This window comes from Camelus dromedarius, chromosome 4 (genome assembly GCF_036321535.1).
Source record: "Camelus dromedarius isolate mCamDro1 chromosome 4, mCamDro1.pat, whole genome shotgun sequence".
NCBI classification, from domain to species: Eukaryota; Metazoa; Chordata; class Mammalia; order Artiodactyla; family Camelidae; genus Camelus; species Camelus dromedarius.
In genome coordinates this window covers 92,767,080-92,786,175 of record NC_087439.1, presented here as the reverse complement: position 1 = coordinate 92,786,175, position 19,096 = coordinate 92,767,080, and the positions used below count along the sequence as shown (strand labels likewise).

General features: G+C 51.1%; 1 protein-coding gene across 1 annotated transcript in view; it reads right to left on the bottom strand.

Annotated features, from left to right (window-relative positions):
• MROH2A (maestro heat like repeat family member 2A) overlaps positions 1 to 19,096 on the bottom strand; it is a 50,562-nt gene that overhangs the window by 22,945 nt on the left and 8,521 nt on the right. Inside the window, exons 5-20 of the mRNA XM_031452446.2 lie at positions 18,248 to 18,379; positions 17,873 to 18,035; positions 15,756 to 15,854; positions 15,017 to 15,168; positions 14,326 to 14,469; positions 13,163 to 13,255; positions 12,846 to 12,924; positions 12,605 to 12,718; positions 10,297 to 10,373; positions 9,264 to 9,383; positions 8,844 to 8,954; positions 6,853 to 7,000; positions 5,832 to 5,872; positions 5,177 to 5,318; positions 4,871 to 4,923; positions 4,436 to 4,543 (exon numbers count right to left, since the gene is read on the bottom strand). Of these exons, the coding sequence (XP_031308306.2) occupies positions 4,436 to 4,543; positions 4,871 to 4,923; positions 5,177 to 5,318; positions 5,832 to 5,872; positions 6,853 to 7,000; positions 8,844 to 8,954; positions 9,264 to 9,383; positions 10,297 to 10,373; positions 12,605 to 12,718; positions 12,846 to 12,924; positions 13,163 to 13,255; positions 14,326 to 14,469; positions 15,017 to 15,168; positions 15,756 to 15,854; positions 17,873 to 18,035; positions 18,248 to 18,379 (1,776 nt within the window). The remainder of the gene's footprint in view (positions 1 to 4,435; positions 4,544 to 4,870; positions 4,924 to 5,176; positions 5,319 to 5,831; positions 5,873 to 6,852; positions 7,001 to 8,843; positions 8,955 to 9,263; positions 9,384 to 10,296; positions 10,374 to 12,604; positions 12,719 to 12,845; positions 12,925 to 13,162; positions 13,256 to 14,325; positions 14,470 to 15,016; positions 15,169 to 15,755; positions 15,855 to 17,872; positions 18,036 to 18,247; positions 18,380 to 19,096) is intronic.

The window sequence follows — 19,096 nt, the reverse complement described above, 5'->3', positions numbered from 1 at the left end:
ATATTGAATATAATTCCCTGTGCTATAAAGTAACTTCTTGTTGCTTATATATTATATACATGGTAGTTTGTATCTATTAGCCCCATACTCCTATTTATCCCTCCCCCATCTTCCCTCTTCCCTTTTGACAACCATAAGTTTGCTTTCTATATCTGTGAGTCTGTTTCTGTTTTGTAGATACATTCATTTGTATATTCCACATATAAATGATATCATATAGTATTTATCTTTCTCTGTCTGACTTACTTCACTAGTATAATATTCTCCAGGTCCATCCAGGTTGCTGCAAATGGCAATATTTCATTCTTTTTATGGCTGAGTAATCCTCCATGGTATGTATATACCACATCTTCTTAAGCCAATTGTCTGTTGATGGGCACTTGTGTTGTTTCCATGTCTTGGCTATTGTAAATAGTTCCACCATGAACATTGAGGGCTTACAAATATTTTCGAATTAGAGTTTTCATTTTTTTCTGGATATAGACCCAGGAGTAGGATTGCTGGATTTTATGGTAGCTCTGTTTTCAGTTTTTTTATGGAAACTTCATACTGTTTTTCATAGTGGCTGCATCAATTTAAGTTCCCACCAACAGTGTAGGAAGGTTCCCTTTTCTCCACACACTCTCCAGTATTTACTATCTGTAGACTTTTTGATGATGGCCATCCTGGCAGGTGTGAGGCGATACTTCATTGTGGCTTTGATTTGCATTTCTCTAATAACTAGCAATGTTGAGCATCTTTTCATATACCTGATGGCCATCTGTATGTCTTCTTTGGAAAAATGTTTATTTAGGGCTTCCGCCTATTTTTTTTTCCAGTATTGAGTTGTATGAGCTGTTCGTATATTCTTGATGTTAACCTTTTGTCAGTCGCATTGTTGCAAATATTTTCTCCTTTCCTGTAGGCTGTCTTTTCATAGGCTCATTTCTTAACAACCATGTATCAGGAGCCTCAGCTGGCAGACCCCTCTCAGTGGTATGTTTCCCAATGTCTCATTTCCCTTTTAATTTATTCAAACTGATGTTGTTCAGTCACACAGAACATTTTTATTTTCATAGAGTACGGCCTCTTTTGTTTCCTTTGTCTTTCTTGGTTTCTTTTTACGCATATGAAGGCCTGTTCCACACGAAGATTACAAAAATATTCATCAACATATTCTTCTAGATGGTCCCTGGTTGTATTTCATTTTGTACACTTACATCTTTGATCTGTTCTAGGAGCACAAACACAAGCTGCATTTTCAATGTGCTTTTAGCTACTGTCTTTCATTTTTTTGTTTTTTTGTTTTTTTTTCCATTCAGATGAACTTGGAAATAATCTTGTCAAATTCCGTAAAACTGTCACATTTCCACAAAAACTCCTTTTGGGAATCTGACTGGGAACAAATTGTATTGCAGATTAATTTGAGAAAAAAAGGACACCTTAACAACATTGAGACTTCCTATCCAAGAACCAGAGATGGTGTTAATTTTATCAGGCAGCTTCCCGGCCTCTCCTTGTGGTTTGGAGTTCTTCACTTTGGTTCCATATATTTCATCTCGTTGCTATCTTATTTGATTATAAATTTTTACATTGTGTTGCTGCTATGTTTTTTTCTTTTTTTTACATTTTTTTTTCCAGTTTGTGTGTGTGTGTGTTGCTTCTTTCACTAGGATCTTTCTTCGTTACATTGTATTTTTGTTGTATTTGTATACAGGAAAGATGATGATTTCTGCATATTAATTTTGGGAATGACTATCTACTGGGGTAGTAAGTCTGGACATTACATTAGCCATCTTGCCCCTACCTGGAAGATGCCAGTCTGAGCGATGAAGAGACTGAGAGAGTCCTGAGGAAATTCCTTAAGCCACTGTATTTAATCATGACTTTTTAAGTTATCTGAGCCAATAAAATCCTATTTATTTATTTACTTTCCTGAAACTAGGTAATTACTGTAATGTGGTTGAATTACAAGCATTTGCTTATTAAATATTACATACACGTTTCTTTCAAATGGGCATCTGGCCTTAAATGGACATCTGATAAAACCTTATACCCACACCTCTATAGCATTTAGAGATAGAAGATACACTTTACTATTTGTTATTTTGCATACTCAACTATGAAAGGTATACATTTGAACAAATGCAAGTTTTAAGTGACACCTGTAAAAATCTTTTTCTAAACATCTTTATTGAGATATAATTTACACACCATTAAAATAACCCATTTAAAGTTTACAAATTCAGTGGCGTATTCACAAAACTGTACAACCATCATCAATCAAGTTTAGAATAGTTTCATCACCCCAAAAAAGAAACCCTGTGCCCATTGGCAATCACTGCATATGCCCGCGAGTCCCTGCCAACCAACTCACCTACTTTCTGTCTCTATGGATTTGCCTATTCTGGATATCTCAAATGAGAAGAATCATACCATATGTGGTCCTCTGTGTTCCTTTGCACCTGGCTTCTTTCACTTAGCATGTTTTCAAAGGTCATCCTTTTGTGCCATATGTTAAGACATCATTCCTTTCTATGACTGAATAAGACTCCATTGTAGGGATATACCACATTTTGTTTATCCATTCACCCACTGGTGAACATTCGAGATTTCTCCATATTTTGGTTATATGCTCTGGACATTCATGTACAAGTTCTTGTGTGGACATACGTTTCCATTTCTCCTAGGCATATATAGTTCCGAGCAGAATTGCTAGATCATAGGGGAACTTTATATTTAACATATCAAGGAAATGTCAAACTGTTTTACAAAAACACTGCTCCATTCTGTGTTCACACCAGCAACATAGAAGGGTTCAAATTTCTCCACATTCTTGCCAATATTTTTATTATCTTTTTTATTATAGCCATCCTTGTGGGTGTGGAGTAATATCTTGTTGCGGTTTTGACTTGCATTTCCCTAATGGTAATGATCCTGAATATTTTTTCATGTGATTATTTGCCATTTGTGTATCTTTTTTGAAGCAATATCTACTCAAACCTTTGCACGTTTTTAATTGGCTTATTTGTCATTTTATTATTGAGTTGTAAGAGTTCTTCATGTATTCTAGACACATGGTCCTCATCAGGAACTAGATTTGCACATATTTCCTCTCATTCTGTGAGTCGTCTTTTCACTTTCTTAATGGTACCATTTTCAGCGTAAGAGTTTTCAGTCTTGTTGATGTCCGATTTATCTCATTTTTCTTTCATCACTCAATGTTTTTGGTGTCACATCTCAGAAGACTTTGGCCAAGCCAAGGTTATGAAGATTTCCACCTATGTTTTATTCTAAGAGTTTTATAGTTCCAGCTTTTGTATTTAAATCTATGATCCATTATAAGTTAATTTTTGTGTATGGTATGAGGAAGGGGTCCAACTTCATTCTTTTGTAAGTGGGCATGCAGTTTTCCCAGCATCATTTGTTGAAAAGACTATTCTTTCCCCACTGAACTGTCTTGGCACTCTTGTTGAAAATCAATTGACAGGAAATGTGAGGTTTCTTTCCAGACTCTCAATTCTATTCCATCAGTCTATTACCTGTCCTAATGCCAGTACCACACTCCCTTGTGTACTGCAATTATGCAGGAAGTCTTCAAATTGCAAAACCTGAGCCCTTCAACTTCGTTTTTTAAGCATAACTGTGTTGGCTACTCTGGGCCCTTTACATTATGAATTTTAGGATCACCTTGTCAATCTTGTGGGGGAAAGGCCAGCTGAGATTATGGTAAGGATCATGTTTGATCATGTTGAATCTGTAGATAAATGAGACATGTCACCCTCTTAATGTATCTTAAATATATTATCTTTCAATCCATGAACATGAAATGCTTCCCATTGGTTGAGATCATCTCTGATTTTCAACAATGTTTATAATTTTGTGAAGACCCTTTTAGAATGGAATATACACATGTGGGGGCCATGAGTTAATAGCTGGATGAGTCAGGGGTGAGAAACGAATCTGTGGGGTGGAGATGGGGGTGGGGACAGGTTGTGCAGCATCGTTTGATAGAAGGTGTCCTGCTTTAGAAGTTGGGGGTCCAGCTCCAAATCCCAGCTTGCCCACTCCTTTTCCCCTCTCCAGGCCTTATCTTCTTCCCTCATTGACCTTTTGTGGTTCAGTGTCATCCTCACCCTTTTCACTATTTACCAAAACATGTTCAGACATCTCATTCCTTGCCTATTGACTCTGCTGACAAAAGTTGTTATATTGAAAGGAGTGAAGTGAGAAGAAGGGGAAACTGGTGGCTGGAGGAGAGAGTCCCAGCTCCAACAAAGCAGGTTCTTAAGGAAAAACAGGACAAAACTAAAACTAAAACCCACTAGTCTAGACCAGCCTTTCCTCCCAGGACCCTGTGGACAGCCACAGGTACAGCTGGCCTCACACACACCACGGGACCCTCTCCGGTTTACTGTCCCTCCCTATCTGGACTGCCTTGCCTCCAGGAACCAACCTTCTCCAGGGAGGGGCTGTCGAAGCTCTCGATCTGGTTGTTCAGCTCTTTGCCCAGGCGCAGGCTCCAGTTGGAACCCCGAGTCTTCTTGAGGGAGTTTCTCAGAAACTGGGGAGACAGAAGACATCGGTGGGCCATATTCTAGCCCCCTCCACCCATCTCTAGACCGCTTAACCCAAATAGGGCTAATGTTTTGTGGGCTGGGGACTGGCGGGAGGGCTGCCACCCTGTGCTGCTTTCCTGGACTCTTGGGTCCCCAGGGTGGAAGCTCTCTGTCCTCTCCTGCTGTGGACACGTATGTACTCCCCCAGTCCTCTGACAGAAGGAGAATATGTCCCTTAGGGGCCTCTTAACTCCCCACCCACCAACCCCACTGGGAGCCCTCCCCCAGCCCTGTCTCCCCACCCTGGCCTCAGCAGGTGGGGTCGCCTCTACCTGAATCAGCTTGTCCTCCCAAGTCTTCTGATTCCAAGTAAACTCAGTATGTTCTGCAGAGAGAAGGACCACACATGCTAATGTCTCCTGCTGCCTCCACCCCACCCTAGGTCGCCTCCTCAGCAGGTGTCTGAGGACTTCCGCAGATGGGCTCACCACTCGGCATTTTCCTCCCCACCTTCCCAAGGACTAAAATACACTGTGCCAGCCCCTGGGAGCCTTGGATCCTGTTGATGAGGTCATGTGATCAGTACCCAGCATGTACACTGACGGGGGCAGGCTCAGGTGCACACCCGGGCACCTCACCTTCCAGGTACTTGACCAGCAGCGGAATCTCCAGCTCCCACATGTCGGCCATGGAGGGTGCAATGCTCTGGCTCAGGGTCCTCAGAAGGTTGAGCATGGCAATCCCACGGCCCTCCCCCTTGTAGGGAGATGACATCAGCACCTGGAGGGCACCAAGACTCCAGGGGGCTGTGCCCGGGCTGGGCAGCCCCAGGCCCTCGCTCCTCAACCTGGCTGCATGCTCATAAAGGGGAGAGTTGGAGAGGATGGGTTGTTTTCAAACAGAGTCTCGGGGATCAGAGCATCCCCCAAAAGGATGCTGCAGGGAGGAAAGGAGATGAGAGGGGGGACTGTGGGCTCCCTCCCTACCCTGGCTTCCACGGAGCAGGGATTGGTGTCCAGGGTCAACACAAGGAGGACGACACATGGGTGCAGGACTGAGCCGATCCCCTGGGGACTGGCAGGCTACAGGCAGTGTCCTGGGGATGCTTTGGGACCGTTCAAAGGCCAAGCAGAGGAATCTGGGAGCATACTGCCCCAACCACATCTACCCCAGAGGGCCAACAGAGACCTGGAAAGCTCTGCCTGTCAGGCTTCCAGCTCCCTCCTCTCCCAGGAGGCTCCGGGAATTAGGTGCTCAAGGGAGAGGAGTCCAGGGCCCAAGTGAGCCACTCACCAGGAGACGGGCCAGCAGCTTCTGCGGTGCAGGCAGGTCCACTGAGAAAGAAGAAGTTGCGACCTCTGCTGAAGCTGCCCAGCCCATCCCAGCACATGCTTCTATGCCCTCGGGCGTGCTTTATCCTGCAAGGTGCTTCCCGACAGCATCCCCTTGCCCCAGAATGGAGGATGGTCAGCACAGGGGACTTTCCACAAAGAACATCATTAGAATTGGCTTATGCTGGAGGAGGGCGTATGGGCTGGGGCTTAGAAGATGGCGTTCTCAGGACTCGCCCACTTTGTAATGGACACCAGGACCCGTTAGGGGAGAGTCTGTCTCCCATCACCTCGCTTCACCTCCCTCTGCTGGCTTTGGGAGGCAATGAGCCCCTGAGAAGTAAACTCACAGCACTTGGACCCATGGGTGAGGGAGGGCCAGGCCTGCTGAGAAGCTGCAGGTGGGGGGCCCAGGAGAGGACCCAGCCCCAGAGTCGGGGTGGGGGTTTGAGGAAGCCCTAAAAGGGTAGCCTAGCTGGTTGCTCAGAGCAGCCTCCGCCCTTCACCATTCCTGGGTCCTGGAAGGCTCCTCGTCACCTTTGGTCACTGGCCATGCCCATCCACAATGCCCCAGGCCCTTGAGAGCCATTGCCTTGTGACAGCGGTGTCATCCATAAGTAGGTCAGCCTGGTCACTTTCTTGAGAGTCTGGTGTTAATGTGCTCAATCTGAGGGGACCCCAGTGGGGCTGGTTTCAGAGGACTCAGATGGGAATGTCTGTAGCTCCCCCAGCTGGCTCACTGAGGCCCAGAGAGGTCACACCTGGAGAGAGCTTGAGCCAGGCCCTCTGCAGGTGGGGCCTGGGCCGGAGGGCAGGGACGTGAGGAATGACCTTCCTGAGGAACTCTGTACAATTTCAATCTCCTTAGATACGGCAGGGGTGGCCTCTGGCCTGGCTGCTTGGAAGCCAGAATGCTTCCTGGAAAGGGGAAGCCTTCCAAGGTTTGGGGCACCCTGGTGAGCTGGCGCGGGGCTGCTGCTCACCGTGCCTGCTCCTGCTGGTCGCACTGGCCTCCACATCCTTGGTGTGGAGCTGCTGTTCTGCCAGGTTCGTGAGGCTGATGCAGATGGGGGTCAAGGCCTCCATGTAATCGGTCTCCATGATGTAGCACAAGAGCCTCACCCAGAACTCCTGGGCGGCGGGGAAAGGGGGCAGGATTAGCTGGGGCAACCAATGGCCATGCAAGGAGGCAGGTCAGGCTTCCCCCATGGTGTTGCCTCGCCCTCAATTCTCCAGAACCGCGCTCTGACCTGCTGACCACCTCAGCCCCGAGGCTGCTGCCAGCCCCACTCTGTCAGGGCCGTGTGAGTGGCACCTACTGGACATGGCTGAAGGGGTCAGCTAGTCCTGGGCCCCCAACCCCCCTGCCTGCTGGCCTCACTCCAGCCCCACTCCCCTCACATCCTCTTTGACCAGCGCCCTCCCTCTAACCCCAGATCCTCCGGAGATGACATGGGCCAGACAACCCAGCCATGCTCGCCAGTTGGGATGGTCCTGTTTTGTGTCCCCTTGGCTAAGTGAGTGTGCCCGGTTATTCAATCAGATGCTAATCTAGGTGTGGTTGTGAAGGTATTTTGTAAATCTGATGAAAGTCCATAATACTTCCAGGAGATTATGCCGGATACCATGAGTGCACATCATCCAATCAGTTGAGAGGGAAAAACAGGTTTCCCTGAGGAAGAAGATAGTTTGCCTCAAGACTACAGCCCCAGCTCCTGTGTGAGTCTCTGGCTTGCCCTCTAAATTTCAGACTTATCAGCCCTCACAACTGCATAAACCAATTCCTTGAAATAAAGCAAACTATATACACATACACGTACATACATATATCTGTATCTCCTACTGATTCTGTTTCTCTACAGACTCTTAGAGCTGTGTCTCTAGCCCCCCAGCTTCACCTGCCATCTCCCCTTTCTCTCAGATGATCACTGAACACCCCCAGCGAATCCTGGTCCCCCTGAGTCCCACGCTCACCCCTCGGAGTTTGGGGTGAGCTCCTGTGCTACTAACTAACAAGTGAAGTTGCTTGCCCTTTTCTAGCCGAATCCTCGGCTCCTGGGTTCCCCCAGGGAGGCAGCATGGTGAACTGGAAAGAGCATTTTAATCCTGGCTCCACTATTTACCAGCTTAGAAGCCTTGAACAAATTAATGAGTCCCTCTGAGCCTTGGTTTCCTCATCTACAAAAGCAGGGTAATAATAACAGACTTTACCTCAAAGTGTTGTTGGGATAATTGAATGAGATTCTATGATGTTGCACACCTAGTACAGTACCTGCTATATGTAGGCACTCAATGGATTGCAGTCATTTATATTATTATTACTATTATTTCTGCAATTAAGATAAACTGCCACTGGACAAGGAGCATCTAGCCCATGGCCTCACTTAATGGACCATGAGTCCCTCCTTACGCTGTCATGTTAAATTTTTCCTATCTTATTGCTATGTCACATTGTATTGCAACTAGAAGTTGACACCTGTGTTTCCCCTAAAAGCCTGTGAATAACCTGGAGTAATACTGAGCCTTCCCAGCATATACTCTGGTGTCTTTCACATAATAGGAACTCACTGAATGTTTGTGGAATTAAACCACTAAAATCACTTATTTACACACACACGTACATGCCTGCACACAAACACACACCCGGGCTGAAGAGGCTTTAAGGTAATGGAAACATTTCAGGCAATAAGTCAACTGATACTTCTTCAGTCCACGGTGTGCCAGGCACTGCCCTGGCATCTGGGGCCCCTGGGTTCCCACAAAGACCCAGCTCTAAAACTGAATCTTGAAAGACAAGCTCTCAGGTATTTGGAAGATCAGGGCTCGACCCCTCAGTCATCCCAGGTGGTGGGAATGGGAGCACGAGTGCAGAATTCTGGGCCTGCATTCTTCCCCTCAAGCCCGGCACAGGGCAGACATGAGCCGTCAGATCCAGCATGCCAGCCCACTGGGTGGGTGGGTGGGGCTCACGCACATTGGTCACCCCACTGACAGAAGAGGTTATGATCTTCACGGTATCCATGGTGACATTGTGGACCATCTTCTCCTCCAGGTCCCTCTGATAAAAGCTCTCCCGGCGATTTGTCTGGAAGATGGAAACAACGGGTCCCTGCTTGTGGGCTGGCAGGGTCTTGCCGTGGTCTTGGCTGTGGTCTCCTCACCCCCATGAGGCTCGATACTCAGATTCTGAGTATCCAGTATGCCCACAGCTGCTCACGTGTTTCAGCATGTTCTAGACCCCTGCAGCTCACTGTGTGTGTTGTGGACTTGTGTCTTGAAAGTACATGCGTGTAGGTTCAAGCCCAGGTACAACGAGCAGCATTCTTGCCTCCATGCTGTGGAAACCCCTTCCAGAGTCCAGCTTCCCCGGAGTCTGCTAGTCAGGGCCACTCACCAGTTTGTAGGTGGATAAGGTAAGTTGCACAGACACGTACTTCAGGCCCCAGCCTTTGATTCTGTCCTGGAAGCCAGACAGGACCAACTGGCCAATGATGCGAAGAATAGCCATCCTCACCTGAGGGGACAAGGCAGGGGACAGGCTGGGGGTCAGAGGCTCAGCATCCAAGACCAATCCTGCACACAAGACAGCTAGGGCTAAGGGTGCTCTGGTCTGGAAGGGGCCTCAGGGCCACCTGGTTACTGTGTACTCTGTCCACAGCCTCCTCCGGGGGTCCCCCAGGACAGCGTGCCCACCCAGGCCCTCGCCTGAGCCCTTCAAAGCTACGAGCACACTTCTCCCTACATGGGCTGCTCCAGCCTCAGGCAGCCCTGCTGAGGAAAACATGACTCTTATCCTGGGCTCCCTGGAGCTCATATGTGGGGGTGACACAGATCAAGCCTGTTCCCTCTTCCCTTGACAACTTCCAGGTATAGGACAGCTCTGCCTACGTCTCCAGCCAAACACCCCATTCCCTCCCCTGTGTGTGCAGACCCCTCCATCCTGGACCTCCCCTCTCTGGGACATGATGACCCAAACAGCAGCCCCCACGGCCCAGGGCCAGAAGCAAAGCTATGCTCCAGGGACTGTGGTTGCAGAAGAGCCAAGACGGTGATTTTTAGCCTTTATTTGCTTTTTTCAAATATGGTCAAGACCTTATAAAACCCTTTGGCAGCCAAGCAGCTTGACCAGAAAGTGGGTTCATGCTCCTCTGTCCAGGGTGGCATCTGAGACCCTTCACTGCAAAACTCTAGGTCCTTGGGTATTGAGGGCCTCAGGAGCAGGGCCACAGCTTGGATGGGCCTCCCTCTCCCGCAGCTGTACTTAGTGCTGTCTGGGAAGCTAGGTTTTCCATCCATGGGCCTTACTTGAGGAGGCGGCCGGGGCTCCCCACACAGAGCTGGAGGGCAGGGAAGGCTGCAGCCGCAGTCCCTCTGCATCCCTGGCAGAGGTCCCATACGCATCCCTTTCCAGATCTCCACCCTCTTACCTTGGACCGGGAGTCGGAGAGTGTGTTCTTGACTACCCGGATGGCCAGGTAGATGGTCCTGACATTCATTCTGGGCTCTGAAAGAGGAAAACCTGCCTGGAGGTCCGTCGGCCTCAGGGCCAGGCTCTGCAGAGGTGCCTGGGAGCCAGGTGCAGGGGACTCGTCCAAGTCGCGCCTCCCTAGGGCCTCAGACTCACCCCCACAAGCCCAGGGGCACTTCCTTCGGAGGCCACTCTGACCACCTCCCTGTGTTCTCGGTGCCCACCCCACCCCAGCCCCAGGGGACGTTGTTTTGATACTTCACTCCCTTGACCTCTGCTTTGTATGTGTCTCTTTTGAACACAGTGGACTTTCCTTGAGCACGGAGTCTCCCCCTAAGAGCTATTTAGTTCCCTCAGCTGGACACATGGTGCTGGACACACTGGGGACAAACACAGGTGGCAAAGCTCAGCTGTGGAGAGCCTGGGCTCTGGGGCCAGGCTTCCAGGGTTCAAACCCTGGCTCCACTACATCCCAGCTGTGTGACCTTAGGTGAACTACTTAGCCCCTCTGTGCCTCAGTTGCCTCGCCTGTAAAAGGTGGATATCAAGAGCACCTCCCTCGCAGAGCCGCTGTGAGCAGTAATGAGTTACCACCGTGCCTAGTGCATGAGGGTGCTGTGTGTTTGCTGGATGTAGGGCTGATAACCAGACCCCCGACTGAAGGAGGAAGATTAAGGGAAGTGAGGAAGAGCTGTGAGAAATTTCTGGAGACAGTGTATGGATGGAATTAGAGTTAAGCAATCAGGCTGATGCTACACTCAAGACTAGATGTTACTAGAATTTAATGTTGATGGAGGAAAAGGAGGAAACGAGGCCAAGGTAGAAGGTGACGGGCCATCAGGCACCAAGGAAGAATGTTACCATTTAGAGGTTTTATCTTCAAAATGGAAACCTCTTTTTCCGGTTATTAAAATAGTATATGTTCATTGCAAAATTAAAGTAAAACATAGCCACCTTTAACAGTTCGTGTGTCCTTTTAAACCTGTTTATGCATAAACAGGCACATAGACTTTTCACATAACCGCGGTCATGCTGTATATTCTGTCCCATTCTGTATTGCTACACTTATTGTAGAGGGCAGCTTTTCCATGAAAAAGTATAGGTTATGTAATATGCCATTATGTGGATATACTATCATTAATTCCACAAATTCCTTATAGAAAAACATGTAGGTTGTTTTTAATGTTTTGCTTTTATGCCCAAAGTCATGATGACCATCTTTGTCCAGTTACCTTTGGGCGATTATTGCCTTTAGAAAACTGACCAAATGTTGGATTGTTGAGCCGGAGTTTTGGGCCTTATCTGATCGAGCACCCAGCATCGTTTATCAGTTTACATCCCTGTCAATGAAGTGTAAGAGTCTGGTTTCTTAAATTCTAGACCAGGGATTAGCGAAGTATAACCCTAAGGCCAAATCTAGCCCAGGGCTGTTTTCGTAAATAGTGTTACTGGAGCACAGCCACGCTCTGCAGTCTATGACTGCTTTTGCTGTGCAATGGCAGAGTTGTGTAATTGTCACAGACCTTGTGGCCTGCAAAACTGAAAATGTTTTTGCTATCTGGCCTTTTACTGAAAAATGGCTACACCAGCTCTGTTCACTATCTTTATCATCTCTGCCCATCAGATAGGAAAAAAGGGTCTCACTGTTGCTTAAATTTGCATTTCTTTAAAAGAGGGGTTTACTGTCAGTAGAAAGTAGAAGATCTTTCACATACAGTTGCCCAGTTTGTGCACTGCGCAAGGGCACCCAGCTGAAGGGCTGAACTGAAGCCACCCAAGCTCTTCTCAAGTCATGCAAGACCATGTGCTGCCAGTAGGGGGAACCTTGTTCAAATTGATGCAGCAGCTGGTGCTGCCGGAGACAGTTATTTCCCTTGAATATCAAGGCCAGGTTTAGAGTTTGGGCTTAGGGATTTAGAATCAGACTAAGGTTCAGCACTGGGTCAGTGGGAATTCACGGTTCCACCTACATGGTGTAACTAGGTTTTATATTCAGTCCTTGATTTAGCTTTGGGGGTTACACTAAGATTTGAGTCAACAGTTTGAAATTCAGACTCAAGTAGAAACAGATTGAGGGTTTAAGGAGAGGGATGAGGGTGTGGAGGTGGGTTCCAGAGCTGGTGAGGTTCAAGGGTAGAAAATGTGAAGCCACCCAGAGCTGTGACTCCTCAGCCCAGAGGAAATGAAGGAGGACTAGAGACAGGGGAGACCTGCCCACACCCCCCCACCCTGCCACCAACCCCGACCGCCTCCCTGCCCTCACTCACCATCTGCGCTCACCACTGCCCTAATCAGGGCCAGGGTCCCCACCCGGGTGGCCTCGTTGCTCATTTCCATCTGGCTGAGGAAGAACTTCATCAGCTCCTTGGGGTAGGAGCGGGCTGCAGGGGGAAGGACCGCTTTAATTGTGCCCACAGAGCTGGAGCAGCAGGACGAGGCAGCCCCGGGCCCGGGGCTCCAAGGGGCCGGGGCTCCCGGAGGCTCACCGCGGACCTGGGGGAGCCTCACCGAGGGCGATGAAGCAGTGTACGATCTCCGCCAGGTTCTGGCTGCTGTACTGCTGCTGGGCAGGGGCCTTGGAACACACCTGGGGAGGGGGCGTGCGGGGAGGGTAGGTGAGATCACAGCTGGATCGGGGGGCAGGGGGATGCAGGTGCTGGAGCATCACAACCTCCCATCCAGCGGGATGCAGGAGTCAGGTGGGCGAGACCGGGGCTGCACCACCACCTCACCCTTGGCCCTGGTCGGCCACACCACCGACCGCAGCCCGCTTCCCGCCGATCCACTCCAAGAATGCCATGCCCCGTGGAGCCTGCTGGCCTCACCTGGATGTGCAGTTCCGTGAAAATGGTGTGCAGCTGCATTGGGGGGATGGGGGTGTTGGTGGTGACCGACATCTCCAGGATCTGCCTCAAGACCTGTGGTGACACATGACCTTCTACCAACTCAGGGTCAAAATCTAGACCTTTGCTACTCGACGTTTTCCATCGACCAGACACATCAGCATCCCCTGGGAGCTCATTAGACATGCGGCCTCCCAGCTCCTGCCCAGACTCTGTTTCAACCAGCCCTCAGGCGACTCCCACACATAGTAACACTTGGGCAGCGCCAGGGCCACTGCGTGTGGCATTCAAGGCCCTTTTCACCTTTCTCTCCCACTCACCTGAAAGTGAAGGCCGATCTTTAGACAGAATGATTTACGTTTGGCTCCCCAAATCTGTCACATTCATTTCTGCTCCCAGCTTTCACAGCAAAGGGCCACCTCTTGTCTGTAGATGAGTGACCCCTTCACAATAACCATCAGCCCAGGTCACACCTCCACACACAGTTTTGCAGAGGCTCCATCACACATGCATTCCAAGCTGTCAGGGGTTGAATGGTGTCCCCCCAAAATTCACGTCCACCCGGAACCTCAGAATGTGACTTTACTTGAAAATAGGGTCTTTGCAGATAAATTAGGTAAAGATCTCTAGATGAGATCATCCCGGATTTAGGGTGGGCCTTACAGCCAATGACTGATGTCCTTGTGAGAAGAGGAGAGGACACAGAGAGAGACACAGAGAAGATGTGCAGATGGAGGGGACACTGGAGTGAGGCAATGCCCGGGGCCACCAGAAGCTGGAAGAAGCAAGATTCCCACCCACGCCCACCCTCCCCAGAGCCTTCAGAAGGAGCACAGTTTGCCAATACGTTGATTTCGGACTTCTGGCCTCCAGTCTCCACGAAAGAATAAATATCTGTTGCTTTAAGCCACCTGCCTCATGGTTCTTTATTACGGCAGCTCTAGGAAACTGACCTCACCATGGCCTCCAAGACCCAAAGGGGACCTCACTCTTGCCATTTGGATTGGCATCATCTGTTTCTTGAAAACCCTACAGGTGCCCAGCCCCATAGCCCCACTGTCCACCCAGAAGACACCCCATGGGACACCTGGGAGTCCCAAATATCCCAAGCCTCTGGCCCAGGCTGCTGCCCACCCGGCCCTCACCTGTGTGATGAAGAGCGCCTCCAGGCTGCCCCGGTACTCGGCCAGCAGCAGCGGGATGTAGTCGTACACCTGTTCCCGCAGGTCGTCGTTGGGCAGGAGGAGGCTCAGAATGGGCTTCAGGGACTTGATGACCCCCAGCTTCACCTATCACACAAGTAGGGTCTCCAGGCCCCTTGGCCCAGGACCCCCAGCTAGGCCCAGTCATGTCAGCCCCATCCATGGAATCAAAGACACGTGACACAGGCGACCTTGGAAGTAGAGTCTAGGCCTCCCCGAGGCCCCGTGAGTCCTGGCTGTGTCACTTAGGTCACCTTGGGCAGACCTCAGCTTCCTCACTTGTAAAATGAGATGTGTCTGGGTCCCAGCCTCTGAGGTTCATGTGAGAGGTCGGGGAGAGGGGAGGTGGCTGGAATATGACCCTTTACCTCACTTCCTGCAGCACAGAGCTGGCGTGGAAGCCTCTCCCGCAGGTAAATTACCCGGAGAGCGCCCAGCACGCGTGTAACAGGGACCCTTAACCAGCATCTCCAGGGGCCTCCTGGAGGCCCAGGGCCCACGGGGTTCAGCATCGGAAGCTCCTGATCCTGCCTCTATTTGGGTCACCATCTCCTTGGACCCAGGGGTGTCTCAGCCCTGCCAGCCCCCCTGACTGGGGGACCATGGGGGCACACCCGAGCAGAACACATCTCACCTCGGGGTTATGGTTCCTCAGCCACACGGTCACGAAATAGCGATACATGGGGAACAGCTTTACAGCAAACTGCTCCTCGGTCATCACGGGGTACACGCTGTCCTCCAGATGCCGCAGGTAAAACTGCACCGCCTCACAGAAGGTCTCCATGGCTACCCGTGGGGACGCGCAGTGAGCCCCGGGGTGGGCGGGGTGCAGGACAAAGCAGTCCTAGGCCGTCTTCTCCAGGAAGGAGCGCTCACACGCTCCCGTAACTAGTGGACTACTGAGATGGCCAAAGACGCTGCTAGAAAAATCTTTTGCCCCTCCCTCTCTGCCCTCCCAACCCTCTCACAGCTCCCTGATTTTTACCCTGCATGACTGTGTGTGAAACGCCCCCCAGGGGGTAGCACGCGGGTGTGTCTGGGTCCCAGCCCTAGAAGTTCATGTGTGGAGGTCAAGGTGGCGGGGCTGGAATATGGCTCTTTGCTCACAGCCTGGGGATTCCACTGCAGCCAAGGTCAAACACATTTTGCCCTACTTTTCTCAGGTATCCAAGATTTGGGCCCGCAAAAATATTAAGTAATCAAAACCTGGGGCCGGGTGGTCAGAAGTAGGCGGCATCGAAGACCTGCCCGGGGCAATCCTCACCTGGAGACATTTCCCTGGCCTCCGGCCCCTGGGAATCTCACCTGCTGACCCTGCTTCCCCTCCCCAGCACCCTGACTGGCCAGACCTGCAGGCCTAGTGGGGCACGTACCCCCGCAGATGACCTGACGCATCTTGGCTTCGCTGGCGAGTCTCAGCATGGTGAATATGGTGGCCAGGGTGATGCCCATGTATGGCATGAACTCAAACACTGTGGGCCAGGGGCAGAGGTCGCAGGGAGTCAGGGGTAAGGGTCAGCAGAGGGGACAGCTCCACCACCCACACCTCCAGCCCCGGAGCCAGGGAGCCCCTCTGTGGATGGAAGTCACTGGGAGGTAAAGAGGCTAAGGGGGAGGGGGTGAGAAAGAGAGGGGGAGGGGAAGGGTAGGGAAGGACGAGGAGGAGGAAGAGTGGAGGAAGGAAGCGGGCAAGGAGGCAGCGGGCGGGCTTCCTTAACCCCTCCCAGCCCCTCTGGGTGTCCCACACGTCCTGGGATGAAAAACAGAGACTGTGAGTGAGCAAGTGAGAGCAGGGGACAAGCAACAGAAGAAAAGAGAGTAGAGGGATATGGGAAACAGAGATGGGGGAGGGGAGAGGAGAAAGAGGACAGAGTGACAGACAGACCCTGGCCTCCAGGCCCCGCCCCTGAGCCCCCCCCCAACTCCCCTTCCTCAGATTCCCTCCCCCTCTCTGAGTTGCACCCCTCATCTGCCCCCTCCAGGCTCCGGCCTCGGCGCACACACGAGCCCTGCCCTCCCCTGCCCCCCAGAGCCCCCTCAGCTGCCACCTTAGTCCTCTCCCCTCCAGTCTCCACTGGCTCTCCCCCCATCTCTCTCCTGACGGCCAGGCCTCCATCCCCAGCAAGCCGCCCCCTCCAGTTTCATCTTCCCAGCCACGCCAGGAGGGCGGGCCACAACTGGCCCCTGGGCCCCTCCGAGTCCCCCTCCTCCTCACAGGCCCCACGACACCACACGGTCCTCATCTCACTGCTGGTCCCCCGATGCCTTCTCAGGCGTGGGGCCTCTCTGGCCAGGGGCTGGCCCTCTCCTGTCTCTGCTTTCACTCCCTTGGTGTCAGTGGCTCTGGACACCACCTAAACTCTGAGGCCGCCCTGGCAGGAAGGCCTAGCCCAGATCTGCCCTCTGAACTCAGCTTCACACACTAATTGCCCCCTTGACCTCTGAACTTGGACATCTCTCAAGGGATGCAAACCCGAGACATACAAAAGAAAGTCTTTATCTGACCCCCAAGTTCTCGCTCTCAGGAAGTAAACCCACCCAGTTTACTTAGGAGTTCTTGGTTTCTCCTTTCCTGTGTCTCTTACACACAATCCATCAGCAGGGCCACACACTGGAGCCCCATCTGCTGCTCACGTAAGTCCACCACTCACCAAGTGAGTCTGAGTCACTGTCACTTCACATTTGCACACCACCCACACCTCTTCATTCACATCACCGCTAGAATCGTCTTCCTGGATGCTTTCATCAGGCGACTCCGCAGCATGAGATCCTTCAATAGCTTCCCAGCGCCCTCAAATGAAGCCCAGACTGCACCACTCCCACTAGACCCTGCCTAGCTCTCCAATTCCTCTCTGACTCCAGCCATGGTGACCTCTCAGTTGTCAGAGAAACCAAGCTTTCTCCTGCCACTGGGCCTTTGCACATTCCATGCGGAACGTCCTTTCTCATCCAGTCCTTCACACAGATATCACCACCGGGCCCTTCAGGTCACAGCTGAAGTATGGCCACCTCAGTGAGGTCCCACAGAGATGAGGCCCCCTCCCTTCATCATGATGTCAAACAGCCACCTGGCTGTTCTCTCCATGGCTGCCTTCTCGTATGATGGTTGTCTGCAGCCTTGTTTACTTGCTCACAGTGTTTTACTCACCTGTGGCTCAGCACTCACCATAAGGCCTGCCTGAAGCAGGCACTGAGCGCATGTCTGTGAAGTAAAGAGACAGAGGGGGAGGGAGAAAGGGAGAAGAATGGAGCCAGCGGGGGCGAGGGGAAGGAGAATTGGAGGAGAAGGAGTGATGGGGAAGAAAGACACAGAAATGAGAGGCGGAAACACAGAGAAGGAATCTTAGCAGCTGAGACAGAGAGACACACAGAGAAGAAGGGAAGGAATGCTGGAGAAACGTAAGAGGAGACAGACATGCAAGGGGGCAGGGACAAGGGCAGAGACCAGGCAGGAGGCTAGATGCTGGGGCTGAGGCCCTGCATGCCCTACCGTTGCCGTTGGCCAGCTTTGCCAGGGTGATGATGACGAATTCCTCCGTGAGGTTGAGGGGCTTGAGGTGGTGCTGCAGCTCATACATCACCAAGCTGAAGTGGTTTCGGGACAGAGCCACCAGGGTATCGCTGGCCACCTCTGCCTCCATATAGCCCTCCACCTGCAGGGGACAGGAGACGGATGTGTGGTCCCACCACCAGCTTCTGCCCTGCACCTGCTCCAGCCCCACTGGGCTCCTTCGGACCCTCTCAACCAGTTCTTGCCCCAAGAGGTAACTGGACAAAGGCCTTGGGCATCCCAGGCCCTGCCAACCGAGACTCAGCCCCTGAGTTGGCAGGGGGCAGGCACCAGTGGGGCCCAGGGCTCCACTACCTCTGGGATTTCCCTCATCTCCTTGGAGGCAATGGCGACCAGCCTCTGGACGCAGTGCTCCTCCAGCTCCCCCTCTTGCTGGATGATCTCCTGGAGGATGTTGTAAATGTTGACTTTGCGCTGAGTAGAAATCTGGGAAACAAGCGTGATGGCTGGGAAGATCCTGGCCTGGGCAGTGGGGCCTGGGATGCACCCAGCCCCGCCCGAGCACACCAAGTCGCCATCTTCTCCCTCCCACTGGTCCTCCTCCGACATACCTGGAATTTATAAGAAGAAACTTATGTTTAGTCTTCGTCCAGTTTCTGGCACAGACCCCCTAAAATCCTTGAATTTCCTAAGTGATGAGAGTGATAGAGGTGTGTTTTGCTGTGCTGATGAGTTTTGGTCCACACCTAACTATGGCAGCTGGCTGCCGGGAGAACCAATTGATTAGATTATGATTAGAGGGCTGGGAATTTCATTCTCCCCCCCTGACCTCCACAGAGGGGAGAGGGGCTGGAAGCTGAATCGATTGCTAATGACCAACGATTTAATTAACCAAGCCTATATAATGAAGCTTCCATAAAAACCCAAAAGGACAGGGTTCAGAGAGCTTCTAGGTTAGTAGAACACGCAGAGATCTGGGGAGAGTGGAGTGGTCCCTTCAGAAAGACATGGAAGCTTCGTGCCCTTTCCCACATCACTTGCCCTCTGCATCTCCCCCATCTGGGTGTTCCTGAGTTACATCTTGCTATAATGAACTGGTGATCTGGTAAGTAAAATGTTTCTCTGAGTTCTGAGAGCCACCCTAGCAAATTAGTTGAACCCAAGGAGAGGGTCATGGGAACCTCTAATCTATAGCCAGTTGGC